At 48.1% G+C, this 16,177-nt stretch overlaps 1 protein-coding gene across 18 annotated transcripts in view; it reads left to right on the forward strand.

Annotated features, from left to right (window-relative positions):
* The window catches only part of pleca (plectin a), a 65,106-nt gene that overhangs the window by 41,318 nt on the left and 7,611 nt on the right, over positions 1 to 16,177 (forward strand). For 16 of the 18 annotated variants that reach the window (XM_086015461.1, XM_086015479.1, XM_086015462.1 and 13 more), the window contains 27 exons: positions 657 to 823; positions 2,801 to 2,916; positions 2,984 to 3,090; positions 3,163 to 3,282; positions 3,358 to 3,453; positions 4,372 to 4,499; positions 4,948 to 5,041; positions 5,426 to 5,580; positions 5,731 to 6,097; positions 6,174 to 6,251; positions 6,413 to 6,574; positions 6,784 to 6,888; positions 6,976 to 7,071; positions 7,628 to 7,753; positions 7,839 to 7,991; positions 8,224 to 8,378; positions 8,455 to 8,581; positions 9,042 to 9,225; positions 9,396 to 9,416; positions 9,928 to 10,085; positions 10,162 to 10,340; positions 10,403 to 10,541; positions 10,652 to 11,008; positions 11,196 to 11,279; positions 11,354 to 11,458; positions 11,535 to 11,633; positions 12,806 to 16,153. In XM_086015461.1, the coding sequence (XP_085871587.1) occupies positions 657 to 823; positions 2,801 to 2,916; positions 2,984 to 3,090; positions 3,163 to 3,282; positions 3,358 to 3,453; positions 4,372 to 4,499; positions 4,948 to 5,041; positions 5,426 to 5,580; positions 5,731 to 6,097; positions 6,174 to 6,251; positions 6,413 to 6,574; positions 6,784 to 6,888; positions 6,976 to 7,071; positions 7,628 to 7,753; positions 7,839 to 7,991; positions 8,224 to 8,378; positions 8,455 to 8,581; positions 9,042 to 9,225; positions 9,396 to 9,416; positions 9,928 to 10,085; positions 10,162 to 10,340; positions 10,403 to 10,541; positions 10,652 to 11,008; positions 11,196 to 11,279; positions 11,354 to 11,458; positions 11,535 to 11,633; positions 12,806 to 16,153 (7,026 nt within the window). The remainder of the gene's footprint in view (positions 1 to 656; positions 824 to 2,800; positions 2,917 to 2,983; positions 3,091 to 3,162; positions 3,283 to 3,357; positions 3,454 to 4,371; positions 4,500 to 4,947; positions 5,042 to 5,425; positions 5,581 to 5,730; positions 6,098 to 6,173; positions 6,252 to 6,412; positions 6,575 to 6,783; positions 6,889 to 6,975; positions 7,072 to 7,627; positions 7,754 to 7,838; positions 7,992 to 8,223; positions 8,379 to 8,454; positions 8,582 to 9,041; positions 9,226 to 9,395; positions 9,417 to 9,927; positions 10,086 to 10,161; positions 10,341 to 10,402; positions 10,542 to 10,651; positions 11,009 to 11,195; positions 11,280 to 11,353; positions 11,459 to 11,534; positions 11,634 to 12,805; positions 16,154 to 16,177) is intronic. The other 2 variants (XM_086015463.1, XM_086015478.1) reach the window with 1 other exon arrangement.

The raw sequence follows: 16,177 nt of genomic DNA on the forward strand, positions 1-16,177 counted from the left end.
GGAGGTCCTTTTTCCATTCAGGGTCTGAATCATTATTCTCGGGTTTCCCCTTTCCTACAAAAAGAGCCAGTTTGTGAAAGTTGGCCATGGGTCATCGAAACACTGCCAGTCAAACCGTAAATACACTGATATTAAAAAAAAAAGAAAAATACAAAGAGTTGTAAAACAGGTATTAAAAAAGCAGACTTCCTGTGATTGTACCTACTGGTTATGTTGTAATAAGCTCCGCCCCTGTGGCACATAGTTGGGCAAAACAAACACACAAAAAGACCTTGCAGGGTTTCACTGCTTTATTTACATTTTTCTATTGGTGTGATTCATGGAAAAAAAAGGAAAAGAAAATTGCCCTTGGAGGTAAAAGAACGTATCAGCATTCCTTTGCAATCTGCCCTCGTTGACTTTAATTACAGTTTATTTAAAAAGAGATTTGTGATTCATTTCTTGCAAATTTGGAAACGGCGTGTTCAAGTGCAAGTCTGGAAACGGCGAGTTTAATTGCGGTTTGACTGACTCATGTAACACCGGTCGGAAGAAAATCAGCGGCAGGCCGCCGCTTTATGCGGAAACAATGACTTTCGAGTCAGTTTATTAGGTACACCTGCACATTTGTGCAAATCCACAAGGTCAACTTTTGTTCAATGACACGCGCCCCGCAGATCTCCGACATCCAGGTGAACGGCCAGTCGGACGACATGACGGCCAAGGAGCGTTTGCTGCTGTGGTCCCAGCGGATGGTGGAGGGCTACCAGGGTCTCCGCTGCGACAACTTCACCAGCAACTGGAGGGACGGCAAGCTCTTCAACGCCATCATACACAAACACAGGTGAGAGCTTTTCTCGGGGGACGTCGAATGTCCTCCCGCACCGTTCGTTCAAATCCTTTGCAGTTTGTCTACTATGCCTGAATTCAATTTGCACTCAATTGGCTGGATTTCCATGACCCCTGGAATTGGCCGGAAACCTCTGCTTTTAACCAAAATGGACGACTTCCTGTTACTTCTTGAGTCTTTTTATGCATTCTGTCATAGTCGACAATCCCAACAAATTTTGTGTCGTTCTAAAAAAAAAAAAAAAAAAAATGACGGGCACATTTTTTTTTTAGGTGTATTTGCACCCCCGATGGAATGAATTGGCAGGAATTCGACAGTTTTAACCAAACGAGCCGACTTCCTGTGCATTTTTTCGGCCTTGGGTTTTTGAGACATTTTTGTGAGTCACAATAGACAGTCTCACCAAATTTCTCAGCGATCAATCATTTTGGTGGCTGGAAGAGACTCTTAGCTAAATTAAGACACTTGGAAGTGGCCACAAACCTCTTGTTTTGATCCAAATTTAAAAAAAATCAAACCATACAATAGAGTTCCTTCATGATTAATCTTCTGGAACATCTGCCGACTGAGCTCATTTGGGTGGAGTTTCGCTTCGTCTTGACTTGGCACGATTCTGGTTGGCGTTGCGTCGCGCGGGATTTAGGCGCACCCACCTCCGCTACGCTCATTAGAGTTGGAGAAAACCCATCCGTCCGCCGTAGAATCAAGAATCCTGTATCGGAGAGAATTTGTGGGCTTTCCCCGCCGTCATGTTGAGCCTGAAGAGGAGGTTCCGCTCCAGGAGGCGCCCGAAGAGTAAGGAGGAGCCACAGGAGGGCGCCACCCTGCAGCACCAGGACCTTGAAAGGCGTCCCGAGTCGGACGTCATTCTCGTGAGCAGGGACAGGCTGTCCTACAGACGCGCCTGCTACCTGGAGCGGGACTGGACCCCGCACATGTACACGGAGAATATTTTTCCAAGATGTGCTTGTGGCTGCATGCTAGTAGACGACGTCGCTTATCGCTTCCATTTTGGGAATGCGAAGCTTCTGTGGTATTGGCGCTCGTGTCCTGGCTCGTACCTCGATGGCCTGCAGCTACGGCACGGTTGTTTGTGATAGACAACAGGGCTTCTTGAACTTTTCACAGCAACTATCACCAAAAAAAAAAAAAAAAAGTGCTTTACGTGCCGCCGAAATGAGCAAGATTAAAATACAGTAGCTAGTAGGTTAAATGTTCATTAAGAAATGAGGGCGGGGTCTTATCCCTAAAAGTATCTTTAAGATTATTATAAGGCACTGTAACATTATGCACAGCTTTCAAATGTATGTCGTGATTAAATATTGGAAAATAACTATACTTAAATAATTATTAAAGGGGGGGGAAGTCAACTCAAACATATTTTTTTGAAAATGACATCACAACTGCTCACAACGACCAATCACGGCTGACCTGTTTTCTGAATCTGAGCCGTGATTGGTCGTTGTGAGCAGTTGTGATGTCATTTTCAGTCGACAGAAGACAAAATGGCCGCCCCCAGAGATGGCTAAAAACGAGAGGATTAACACTTATTCCACAAACGCAATATTTATCAGAATGTCTTGTTTCAACTAATGGGCTTGCATTGAATGTATTTTTGAAAAAAAAAAAAGTTTGCGTTGACTTCCGCTTTAAATCTAAATGTAAAATTTGTACCAAAATAAATGCAAATGTATTGCACTTAAAATTGTATAACTGCACTCTGTTTATCAAATTTATAGTGCTTGAAAGGTCAACTGAACTCTAATAAAAAAAACAACTACTGCATTAAAACAAAAAATGTTAGTCTGTAACAGTGTGGACAGTGGGAAACTTTTAATTCAGTGATTCTTTTGCGCATCACGCGACTGAGCTCGCCCACCACTTGTGGCACATGTGCTCCACTTTCAAAATCACTGATGGTTTTAAGCAAAAAAAAAAAAAGATGACGAATGCCGCCCGCTGTCCCCGCAGGCCCAACCTGATCGACATGGGCAAAGTGGGCCGCCAGACCAACCAGCAAAACCTGGAGCAGGCCTTCAGCGTGGCCGAGCGCGAGCTGGGCGTCACCAGGCTGCTTGACCCTGAGGGTGAGGGGCGCCGGGCCCATCAAATGTCCAGCTGGAAACAAAATGCTAATGTCACGTTTGCTGGCAGATGTGGACGTGCCGCATCCCGACGAGAAATCCATCATCACGTACGTGTCGTCGCTGTACGACGCCATGCCCAGGGTGCCTGACGTTCAGGACGGCGTCAAGGCTAACGTGAGTACGACATGTTGTCACGTGGCAATTTAGCGCCGCGATGTTGTGACTTTGAAAAATAATTGTTTGTAGGAACTGGAGCTGCGCTGGCAGGAGTACTACGAGCTGGTCACCATGCTGCTGCAGTGGATCAGACACCACATCCTGGTCTTTGAGGAGCGCAAGTTCCCCACCAGCTACGAGGAGATCGAGGTAGTGGCACCCCGTTCGCCTTAAACCTCATTTTAAAGCACGGCTACACCGCTGAGAACTTTTTTTCCGGCACAGGTTCTCTGGCGCCAGTTCCTCAAGTTCAAGGAGACGGAGCTCCCCGCCAAGGAGGCCGACAAGAACCGCTCCAAACACATCTTCAAGTCCTTTGAGGTGAGTCTTCTCACGAGCTTTGGAGTTAACGGACCCTCACTAAGTAGAAGTTGCTCACGATTACGTTGTCAAATGTTAAAATGGGACCAAATTAACACTTTTTTTGCTTTCCTTTTGAGTACCATTTAATGCATAGCGACCCCAAGTGGACAACAATGATACCTGCACCCCACATGCGCATTTTATGTTACATAATACAAAATGTGTTACCTGATTAATGGATGAAGTGATCCTATAAATATTTGCTTGCTGCAGTGTAGTATTGTTTGCAATGTGACACACTTCCACTGTCAAACATGACGTGAAGTGTACTAAAATAAGACATTTTGACTCCATTCATATTTAACTAAACCATAACTTTGTTTTATGAAAGTACGCTAGTCCAATGCTAACACAGTGCAAAACGCATAGACGGGCTAACGAAACAAGCATTGACATTGCCGTAGTTTTAACCATTTAAGCAGCAGACATTTAAACTCAAAGACAAGAAATGCAACGCTGACAGGCATTTTCTTTATCCTCTGCACAAACTGACTATATTTATTGCAGCTTACGGAATTGAGTTGTGACCATCTTTTACATGTAGTTATTATTTCTGTATTTTCCTGCCCTTCGGGGGGCCACGGCGCACACTCTCCATTGGATTAAAGCATGATGCACAAATTCTTTACATTTGATTTAATTGTAGTAACTACGTTTTTATAAAGTACAATACCGTCGAGTGCTATTTTTCCTTCATTAAAAACACATTACAAAAATGTTTGTTTGTGTTTTTTTGGGAGAGCTGGGGCAGATTAATGACATTTCCCATACAAGTGTTTTGAGTTCTTTTATATATATTTATAGTTATATATTTTTTTCATTCTTTTTTTTTTTTTTTTTTTTAATCCCCTTGCCTTTCTTTGTTTTGCGTTTCAGGGCGCAGTGCAGGCGGGCCATGTGAAGGTGCCGCCGGGCTACCACCCTCTGGACGTGGAGAAGGAATGGGGTCGCCTGCACGTGGCCATCCTGGAGCGGGAGCGCCTTCTCAGGACCGAGTTCGAGAGGCGAGTCACCCACCTCGTCGACTGCTCAGAACAATACATGCATTAACGTTCATGAAAAGAGAAGAAAAAAAAAAAGTCATGTGTCGTGTGGCACAGTGTGACCACCGGGCTGACTCATTTCCACTTTGGCAAGAAAAACGAAGAGGAACCACATGATTGCTACAGGCAGAGCAATAATCCAACAAAAACGCGGTCATGACGACAGTTGCACAAAGAATCACAAGTTGAGCAGGCAGTCGGCTCTCTCATTTTACTTCTCCAAACATCTCGCTCACGTTAGAGCAAAACGTATCGGATTGGCTTTAGCTTCTCGCAGGCGTCCATCATGGCCTTCATGCATCAGGGATACGATTTCAAGTTTTTAATCCGCAGCAGGGCAGAGTGAGCGCTCGCCTATTGTGTCTTGTCTCTGCGTGACCTTTAAACTTTGACCTTTCTCTCTTGGCAGGCTGGAGCGTCTTCAGAGGATCGTCAGCAAGGTGCAGATGGAGTCGGGCGTGTGCGAGGAGCAACTCAACCAGGTGGAGGCACTCTTGCAAACGGTGAGGAAATAAAAGTGCAACAAAAATTCCGTACCATCTAAGAGAAAATTCCAAATTTAAATGTAAGTCAAAGTTTACTTGATTAAAGTGAAAAAATATACACATACACAAATGCACTAAATCAAATTTGACCATCAAATGCACTTTAATCAGGTGTGATAAAAATCAAATATAAATGTATTAAATCAAATTACATTGTACTAAAATCAGTGTTGTAAAATTAAAATACTGAATTAAATTCTGTAGAGTAAAATAAAAATACAGACTAAGTAGATAAAACAAAAGAGACTCATCATAAATCAATGTCATAAAGTAGCGTGCAATGAAATTCAAATTGGCAGAAGTGGCTTTGACGTCCTGGTGCGACTGTTGTTGTTGTTGCAGGACGTGCGGCTGTTGAGCTCGGGCAAACCTGCCCAGCACACTGCAGAGGTGGAGGCGGACCTTGAAAAGTCGGAGGGCATGATTCGCTTCCTCTTCAACGACGTTCAGACGCTTAAAGACGGGCGCCACCTTCAGGCCGAACAGATGTACCGCAGGTATTGAAAAATACATTGTTGGCCTCATGGCGTAGTTGCAAAAGTCGTTCTAAACGTACTCTTACGGTATCAATCAAAATGCTGATTCTGTTCAATGTAGTAATTAATCGAACTAATTATTCACAAAATCAACATTTTATTTTCTTCCAGAGTGTACCGCCTGCACGAGCGTCTGGTGAACCTGCGCAGCGAGTACAACCTGCGCCTCAAGTCGGGTGTGAGCGTGGCGCAGGTGCCTGCGGTGCAGGTGCCCTTGACGCAGGTGCACAGCACGCAGGTGCACACCTCGCAGGTCCTCCAGCAGGCCCCCGTGAGGCTTCGTCCCGAGCTGGACGAGGTGACGCTGCGCTACGTCCAGGACCTGCTGGGCTGGGTGGAGGAGAACCAGCGGCGCGTGGACCAGGGCGAGTGGGGCACAGACCTGCCCGCCGTCGAGTCGCACCTGGGCAGCCATCGCGGCCTGCACCTCTCCGTGGAGGAGTTCCGCTCCAAGGTGGAGCGCGCCAAGGCCGATGAGGTTCGTGTCTTCCTCCTGTCGCCTTCCTCTACTCTCACACGTGCGTAGCGTTGAATTGTTGAACTCTCGGCCGCAGAGTCAGATCTCACCTGTGAGTAAGGCGGCCTACAGAGACTACCTGAGCCAACTGGATCAGCAGTATGGGAAGCTCCTGGTGAGTCAGCATCATCCCTTAACAGTACCGCTGGACACTCTCATCATTATTTTGAAGGCAGTGAAGAATAGTTTTGCTTAACGTTATGTTGCGTAATTGATCGATACAGGTATTGTCCCAACGTTGTTTTCACCGATTTTTTTTCCACCTTCTGCGCTCAGAACTCATCCAAGTCTCGCCTGCGCCACCTGGAGCAGCTGCACGCCTTCGTCACGGCCGCCACCAAAGAGCTGATGTGGCTCAACGAGAAAGAGGAGGAGGAGGTCAACTATGACTGGAGCGAGCGCAACACCAACGTGGCGGCCAAGAAGGACAACTACTCGGTAATAGTGACATTAAAAAAAAGAAAAATCAATTGACTTGTTCGGGTATTTTATTTATCGCATACATTTGGGGAAATGTTTTGAAATGTTTTACCGTGTTCTCTTTTTTTTTTATTTCACAAAAACCTTGTAAACAGGGTTGTGTTGACCTTTTTATATCCAAAGTCCGTTCACTCATATGCCTGAAAGTGTTCTCGCTGCATTCGCAGGGTCTGATGCGTGAGCTGGAACTGCGGGAGAAGAAGATGAGCACCGTGCAGGTGACGGGAGACAAGCTGCTGAGAGACGGACACCCGGGAAAGAAGACCATCGAGGTAAGTACCCCGGCCCGGAACGCTACACCCCCAAAACGACAAGGTGGGATGTTCACACCCGGCCGCCATGGTCATATCCCTCCGCAGGCCTTCACCGCCGCCCTGCAGACTCAGTGGAGCTGGATCCTCCAGCTGTGCTGCTGCATCGAAAGCCACCTGAAGGAAAACACCGCCTACTTCCAGGTGGGTCCAACACCTCGGAGTACATCCAGTCATCAATTTTCTATATTAGCAGTGGTAACTGCAATTGTAAATTTTTTTTTAAAATGAGCAGTTTTACGTAAACATTTTGCATTTTTGAAATGTATTTTAAAAACGACTTTAGAAATCAATATACAAAAATATATTGAAAAGAGTATGAAATTCGTTATGCGTTAATAAAAATGGGGAATGAGCTGGCCTATCCGTTTTGAAATTCTAAAGTAGAGAGGTTCATGACTTAATACTGTTTATGTAAAGAGCTAGTGTGCAGATTTGTATTCCCTTATGTTATGTCATGTCACTTTATGCTAGTGTGTTATTTAGGCTAGTCCTGTATGCTAACTAACCCTATTGAGGAGCCTTTGAAGGTGGCTTGTTTTGATTCATTTAACTGCTGAACAGCCATTTATGTAACATGGGTTCATGACTGTGTACATGCTACAAGCATGGTGTTGATGCATTATGACCCTCCCCTGTTTTAAGTCTCAAATGTCGGATGACACACTTTGCCTGAACACAGACTTTTCTATCTTTTCAGTTCTTCGCCGACGTCAAAGAAGCTGAGGACAAGCTGAAGAAGATGCAGGACACGATGAAGAGGAAGTACACGTGCGACCGCTCTGTCACCGTCACCAGGCTGGAGGACCTCCTGCAGGACGCCGCCGTGCGTTATCTTCACTCGCCTCTACTTCCTGTATCTCCAACTGGAAGTCTCTTGACTTTTCAAAGTGTCGCCGGTTGGTGTGCAGGATGAGAAAGAGCAGCTGGCCGAGTTCCAAACTCACCTGGAAGGTCTGAAGCGGCGATCCAAGAACGTGGTGCAGCTGAAGCCGCGCAACCCGGCCACCGCCATCAAGAGCAAGCTGCCCGTCCAGGCAGTTTGCGACTTCAAGCAAATGGAGGTAATCACAGTCTTGAGTGTCTGTGTCGTACGTTGTACTTATGTGTCACACTATGTCAGAATGTGCCCCAGAATCTTGTATTTTACAATATGTCCCGTCCAATGTCGACCCAGTATGTCCAAAGTGAATCCCAGTACGTCCTAGTGAGTTCACCCGAGGGCATGTCGCAACCCGCAACGCCGCCTACAAAGCAGCAGATGGCGCTGATGATTCACGTTGTGTCTGCTTCCAGATCACGGTCCACCGCGGCGATGAGTGTGCTCTGCTCAACAACTCGCAGCCGTACAAGTGGCGAGTGCTCAATCGCCAGGGCAGCGAGGCAACGGTGCCGTCCATCTGCTTCCTGGTGTCGCCCGCCAACAAGGACGCAGTCAACAGCGTCGCCGGGTGAGGACGCCAGGGCGTCGTCAAGGCAACTTTTCAACTCCAGTGACCACTGACCCGTGCGTTCTCTTGTTCTCAGGCTGGATGGGAACCTGCAGAAGCTGCAGACCATGTGGCAGAGCTTGTTTGTGGACCTGAGGAGCCTCCTGTCTTGGCAGTACCTCATGCGAGACATCCATATCATCAAGACCTGGAACATCTCCATGGTAACGCCGACATTCCCATCAGAGGAGGTCCATGCCTCCCCGAAGCAAATCAGATTTTGGGTCCTTCTATTTCTGCCAAGAATATTGATGGGTGATCATTCATACACCTACTATAAACTTGTTCCAGCAATTGCGCAACTCTGGTAGTGATGTTGTTGTCAGTTTACTCAAACGTAGCTGGGAAGGAAACATCTTGCTTGATCTACACAATTTCCCAAGTGATAAAGCACTATACGGGATACTGTACATCATCAGCACACATTTCTAATCTTTCGAGCCGCATGGAATGGGGCAGGAAGGATTCCCCGAGTTTCTCGGAGCACTGACTGCAACCAGGCAACCAGTCACTGAAGCTGCTCCACTTGCTGCTGTGCGGTGGCTGCTTTGGATTGTCCATGAGGTCCGGCATCCTTCAAAATGCTGCGCGGTGGTTGAGTCTCATGGTGCTTCTCTTTGTCAGTTCAAGACGCTGACAGTGGAGGAGTACCGGCTGGCTCTGAGGAACCTGGAGCAGCACTACCAGGACTTCCTGCGGGACAGCCAGGACTCGCAGGCCTTCGGGGCTGAGGACCGCATGCAGGTGGAGTCCAGCTACAATAAGGCTAACCGGCACTACAACACGCTGGTCAGCACCGCGGAACAAGGTGAGTGTGTCTTCATATTTACTCACTTTCTGGCTGCTTTTTTGTTAGCAAAGCATTTTGAATTCATTTTTTTATTTTTTTTATTATTATTGTTTTAAGACCATAAACACATCAGTCAATCACATTGTTCACGACTGACGAATGAGTTGACTGTTGGCTTCAAATTACAGGCTACGTACCACCCAAGACAGGTAAGGTGCCCGACTACGTCCAAGTGTCACCCAGTATGCGCCCGTGGGTGTCAGTGTGTTCTGGTGTACGCATTGTGTACTTACTTGTGTGTCCTGGTGTGTTGTTGTCTGACCCAGTGTGTGTTACCGTCTGGGTCAGTTTGTGTCCGGATGCCCCGTTTGTGTACAATTAGTGTGTCGTGATTGCTATGGCAGGATTTTGCGCTGTTGTGCTTCCAATTTCCATTCATGCATTCACTAATTAACTTCACCAATCATCATCATCATCCTCGCTGATTTTTTCTTCTAACCGCACTCGTCATGGCTTTGAATGTCAATGGACCTCCAGACGGAGGACCGTTTAATCACGCATGAAGTCAATTGACGACCGACGGACTGAATCTCTCACATGATTTAACGTGAATGAAGGGCATGTTTGATCCTGTTCAAGCTATTTCTCTTGAATCCAAAATCCAAAAGATTCGATGGACAAATGCTAAGTGGCCCCCGCCCGGTTTTCCCCTCCCACCAGGAGAGCAGGACGAGTCCGTGTGCAGGATTTACTTGACCAAGCTCAAGGACCTCCGCCTCAGGCTGGAGGGCTGCGAGAACCGAACGGTGACACGACTTCGCCAACTTGCCGACAAAGAGCCGCTCAAAGCCTGCGCCCAGAACACCACCGAGCAGATGGTGAGGATCCTAAATGGAGACGCGTTGGCCGTTCTTGTCGCGACTGCTTCAGTTCAATTCTCATTCCTGCCGGCAGAAAGTCCAAACCGAGCTGGAAGGCCTGAAGAAAGAACTCAACTCAATCGCAGAGAAAGCGGAGGAGGTTCTGAGCTCGCCGCAACCGTCCAGCTCGGGCCCCTTGATGCGCTCCGAACTGGACGGCGCGAAGAAGAAGATGGACCACGTCTACAGCCTCTCGTCCATCTATCTGGAAAAGTAAGGCTCCCTCAGTTTACATTTCCGACACATCGCCCCGGTGCTAACAATCTTCTTCTCAGGCTGAAGGCAATCGACGTGGTGATCAGGAACACCAATGATGCAGAGGAGATGCTGAAGGGTTATGAGACTCGTCTTCTGGACGTCCGCAGAGTCCCGACTGAGGAGAAGATGGCAGAGAAGCAACAGAGTCAGATAAAGGTATCAACTAGATGTTCGTAAAACTAACTATGGCTGGACGTCCCAATCAATGCTTGTCAGCGGAGGTTTTTATCTTTGAGCTTGAATTCGGCGGTTTTCCCGTCCAACAGAAAATGCAAACAGAATCTGAAGCAGACCAGGCTGTGTTCGACCGCATGCAGGACGAGCTCAAGCGAGCATCGTCCGTCCACGATAAGATGACGCGCGTTCACAGCGAGCGCGACGCCGAGCTGGAGCACTACCGCCAGCTGGTGGCCGGCCTGCAGGAGCGCTGGCAGGCGGTGCTGGCTCAGCTGGAGATCCGAAAGCAGGAGCTAGAGCTGCTCCGACGCCATATGGGCAGTTACCGCGACAGCCACGAGTGGCTCATGCGCTGGCTGGCAGATGCCAGGCGGCGGCAAGAGGAGATCCAGGCGCTGCCCGTTGGGGACGGAGCGGCGCTGAAGGAACAACTCGCGGAGGAGAAGGTATTTCAAATGCATTCACTGGACGAGTGGGTGCACAAGTCCCGCAGTCGCCGTCGCGCAGACATTTTGGGTTGAATTCCATCACTCAAACAGGAGGAGCGCTTGTCTCCTTCTGCTGGTTGATCTAAATGCTGCTCTTGCACTCGACGGGTTTTGGTACTCGGTGATTATTTCTTGACTCACGCAGAAACTCCTGGACGAGATCGAGAAGAACAAGGACAAGATCGACAAGTGCCAGAAAAATGCCAAAGACTACATTGACTCTGTCAAGGTGTGCATGTGTGTGTGTATGGATGTGGTCGGCGTGCGAAATCACAGTGAAAAGACTTGTGTTTGTCCTTCTAGGATTACGAGCTTCAACTCCTGACCTACAAAGCCCTGCAGGACCCCCCCATCTCGCCACTGAAGAAGCCTAAAATGGAGTGCGCCTCTGACGACATCATCCAAGAGGCAGGTTTTCACTGGCAAGATGGTGCTGACCAATTGAAATAAACACAAGTCATTTCACGCTTTCCGTCTCTTGCAGTACGTTGCGCTGAGAACCCGCTACAGCGAGCTCTTGACGCTTGTCAGCCAATACATCAAGTTCATCACGGACGCACGCCGCCGCCTGGAGAACGATGAGGTAACAACATGCTCTAATGTGACGTTGGAGAAATGAAATTGCTCCATTTAGTTGATGAATTCCGCTTTTGGCCGCCTTCTTGAATATATAACTTTGTTTTGTCAAAACTGAAGCATGAGATCCTTATTGTCTTATACAAGTGTTGTTATCAATGCTCAAAACATGAACCATATAAAATTGGGGCATGTTCTGCCAAGAAAACGTGCATACAGCTACAACGCCGGAGTTCAGCAGAATCGACAGCCTTTGTGCAATCACAACACATCACATCACAACTTTCATTCCTTCTACATCATGTCACGGAGACTCCTCACTCACTGCACTTCAACCTATTTTGGCTTTGGATTTTTCCCTCTTTATTTACTCTCAAAATGTTCCAATGCTTATCACTCAGCAGCTTCTTTCTTTTTGCTTTCCTTGTCTGCTCAGTTGCTTGTTTCCCCTGAGCACTTTTACTTTTTTTTAATCCTCATTTTCTTTTTGGAATGCTTGCCAGTGCTATGTCACGATGAATACTAATCTTAAGAGGCCAGTTAACCACAAAGATGAAGCAGGTACTTGCCTAAAAACATCTTTTCATTGCCAAGGGGGAAGGTTCGGGATTTAAACACTCAAATGAGCTGACATCTCATTTCACCTCTGAGTGGTTATTGCCCGCTCATCTAATTCTGCCAAGTAATGTGAATGCCGAACCTTCCTTTGAGTTGTCGATCATGTCTGTCCAATCATTTGTCTGGTAGTACAAGGGCACTCCTTAAATTGTCTTGTGGTGGATTTGGTCCCATTTTTTTAATTTTTTTTATCGGTTTTCGTTGCCATTTGGTATCATTCCTATTCCTTTTGCCTCTCAAAAACTCAATAGCTCTTATTACTAGTTAAAATAACACATTTATTTCAGTTTTTAAAAAGGCCTATGACCAGGGACTTAATCAGCCAACAAACATACTCTGCACACTTTAGAAAGTCATCTGGTTAATGCCGTTAATACGCCCAGGATATGTGAATATGAAACCCATATAGTGCATGAAAGTTCATTTATGTTTATTTTGTGGAGTGATTGTGTGTTCCGCAAGTAATTTTGTTTGACAAAAAATAGCTTATGATGCTGTGATTTTTGTATCAATGTTTTCAAATAGCTGTCTAACCCCATCACTTACTGTTTGCTAATGCAGAAAGCCTCCGAGAAGCTGAAAGAAGCAGAGCGGAAGAGGCTGGCTGAGATCCAGGCTGAGTTGGACAAACAGAGGCAGCTGGCCGAGGCTCACGCTCAGTCAGTAGCCAAGGCAGAACAAGAGGCCGAGGCTCTCAAGCTGAAGATGAAAGAGGAGGCCGGGAAGCGGCAAGACGTTGCTGTGGATGCCGAGAAGCAGAAGCAGAATATCCAGCAGGAGCTGCAGCAGGTCAAAAGTCTGTCAGAGCAGGAGATCAAAACAAAGAACCTTCAGTTGGAGGAAGCGCTGATAAGCAGGACTAGGATTGAGGAGGAGATACGCATCATCCGACTCCAGCTGGAGACGACCATCAAGCAGAAGGGCACCGCTGACGTGGAGCTTCAGCAGCTTCGCGACCGAGCCGCCGATGCCGAGAAGCTGCGTAAAGCTGCTCAGGAGGAGGCCGAGAGGCTTCGCAAGCAAGTGGCCGAGGAGACCCAGAAAAAGAAGAATGCGGAAGACGAGCTGAAGCGCAAAGCCGAGGCGGAGAGGGAGGCCTCCAAGCAGAAGCAGAAGGCCCTGGACGACTTACAGAAGTTCAAGATGCAAGCAGAGGAGGCCGAGCGACGAATGAAACAGGCAGAGGAGGAGAAACTCAGGCAGGTCAGAGTGGTCGAGGAGGTCGCGCAGAAGAGTGCTGCTGCCCAGTTGCAGAGCACCTCCAAAACCTTCAACGAAAGAACGACCAAGCTTGAGGAGTCCCTCAAGAAAGAGCAAGGCACTGTGCTCCAGTTGCAGGAGGAAGCTGAGAAGCTCCGCAAACAGCAAGAGGAGGCCAAAAACGCTCAGGAACAGGCAGAGAAGGAGCTGGAGACGTGGAGGCAAAAGGCCAATGAGGCTCTCCGCTTGAGGCTGCAAGCCGAGGAGGAGGCCCAGAGGAAGAGCCAGGCGCAGGAGGAAGCAGAGAGGCAGAAAGTGGAGGCTGAGCGTGATGCCAAGAAAAAAGCAAAGGCCGAAGAGGCCGCCCTTAAACAGAAGGAAAATGCAGAGAAAGAGCTGGACAAACAAAGGACTTTTGCCGAGCAGATCGCCCAACAGAAGCTGTCGGCCGAGCAAGAATGCATCCGCCTAAAAGCGGACTTTGAACATGCTGAGCAACAGAGGAGCCTCTTGGACAACGAGCTCCAGCGTCTAAAGAATGAAGTGAACGCCGCTGAAAACCAGAGAAAGAAGTTGGAGGAGGAGCTGGCCAAGGTACGAGGTGAAATGGACGCTCTTCTCCAGATGAAGGTGAAAGCGGAGAAGGAAACGCTGTCCACCACGGAAAAGACCAAGCAGCTTCTCGAATCGGAAGTCCTAAAAATGAAGCAACTTGCAGACGAAGCGGCCAGGCTGAGGTCTGTAGCCGAGGAGGCCAAGAAGCAGAGGCAGCTCGCTGAGGAGGAGGCGGCGAAACAGCGAGCCGAAGCCGAGAAAATCCTCAAGGAGAAACTTGCCGCCATCAATGAGGCGACCCGTCTCAAGACGGAAGCAGAGATCGCCCTGAAAGCCAAAGAGGCCGAGAACGAAAGGCTGAAAAGACAAGCTGAGGATGAAGCCTACCAGAGGAAACTGCTGGAGGATCAGGCTGCTCAGCACAAACAAGACATTACTGAAAAAATGCAGCATCTGCAGAGCTCATCTAACTCTGAATTGGAGCGACAGAAAACAATCATTGAGGAAACTCTCAGACAAAGAAAAGTGGTAGAGGAGGAGATCCACATCATCAGGATCAACTTTGAGAAGGCCTCAAAGGACAAATCAGATTTAGAGAAGGAATTAAAGAAACTGAAAGGGATTGCGGATGACACGCACAAGAGCAAACTTAAAGCAGAGAAGGAAGCTGAGGCGTTGAAGCAGCTCGCTGCGGACGAGGAGAAGAAGCGAAAGGAAGCTGAGGAGAAGGTTAAGAGAATCACGGCAGCGGAGGAAGAGGCGGCGCGGCAATGTAAGGCTGCTCAGGAGGAGGTGGAGCGTCTGAAAAAGAAGGCGGGGGAAGCTAACAAGCAACGGGAGAAAGCAGAGAAGGACGCCGAACAGCAGGTACTTCTGGCCAAGGAGGCCGCGCAAAAATGCAGCGCGGCTGAGCAAAAAGCTCAAGATGTCCTTAGCAAGAACAAAGAGGGCGACCTCGCTCAGGAGAAGCTCAAGGAGGAGTTCGAGAATGCCAAAAAAATCGCACGAGAAGCTGAAAAGGCCAAAGAGAAAGCAGAGAAAGAGGCGGCTGTGCTCCGCCAGAAAGCCGAGGAGGCTGAGAAGCAGAAAAAAGCTGCGGAGGATGAAGCCGCCAAGCAGGCCAAAGCTCAGAAAGATGCAGAGAAACTGAGGAAAGAGGCAGAGAAGGAGGCCTCCAAGCGAGCGGAAGCTGAGGCCGCTGCTATCAAACAAAAGCAGCAGGCTGATGCAGAAATGAACAAGCACAAGAAGGAGGCCGAGCAGGCCCTTAAGCAAAAATCACAGGTGGAGAAGGAACTGTCAACTATCAAACTGCAGCTTGACAAAACAGATAAGCAGAAGGCCGTTTTGGATGAGGAGCTCCAGCGGGTGAAGGGCGAGGTCAATGACGCTGTAAAACAGAAAGTGCAGGTAGAGGACGAACTCTCCAAAGTCAGGGTTCAGATGGAAGAGCTTCTTAAGCTTAAGATAAAAATTGAGAGCGAAAACAAGCGCCTCATGCAAAAGGACAAAGATAATACAAAGAAGCTGCTTGCAGATGAAGCAGAGAGGATGAAGATCCTGGCAGAGGAAGCAGCCCGGCTCAGTGCAGAGGCCGAGGAAGCGGCCAAACTCAGAAAGTCTGCCGAGTCTGACTTGGCCGAACAGAGGGCACTTGCAGAAAAAATGCTCAAGGATAAAATGCAGGCCATCCAGGAGGCTACCAAGTTGAAAGCAGAGGCCGAGGACCTCCAGAGGCAAAAGGACAAGGCACAGGAGGCTGCCAAGAAGCTCCTGGAGGATAAACAGCAAATCCAGCAGCGGTTGGACGAGGAGACCGAAGGCTTCCAGAAATCCCTAGAGGCTGAGCGAAAGAGGAAGCAGGAGGTGTCAGCTGAGGCAGAGAAGCTGAAGCTGAAGGTGAAAGAGCTTAGTGACGCTCAGGCTAAAGCCCAGGAGGAGGCCAAGAAGTTCAAGAAGCAGGCGGACGAGGCCAAAGCTCGTCTGGAAGACTCGCAACAGAAAGCTACAGAGACTGTGGTGCAAAAGCTAGAGACTCAGCGGTTGCAGAGCACCAAAGAAGCCGACGACCTTAAGAAAGCCATCACCGACTTGGAAAAAGAGAGGGAGAAGCTGAAAAAAGAGGCGGAGGGGCTTCAGAAAAAATCCAAAGAGGTAATGTAACTAAAATAATGAATA

The sequence above is a fragment of the Filicampus tigris genome, chromosome 18 (assembly GCF_054856515.1).
Source record: "Filicampus tigris isolate MCC_2025a chromosome 18, RoL_Ftig_1.0, whole genome shotgun sequence".
Classification (NCBI taxonomy): domain Eukaryota; kingdom Metazoa; phylum Chordata; class Actinopteri; order Syngnathiformes; family Syngnathidae; genus Filicampus; species Filicampus tigris.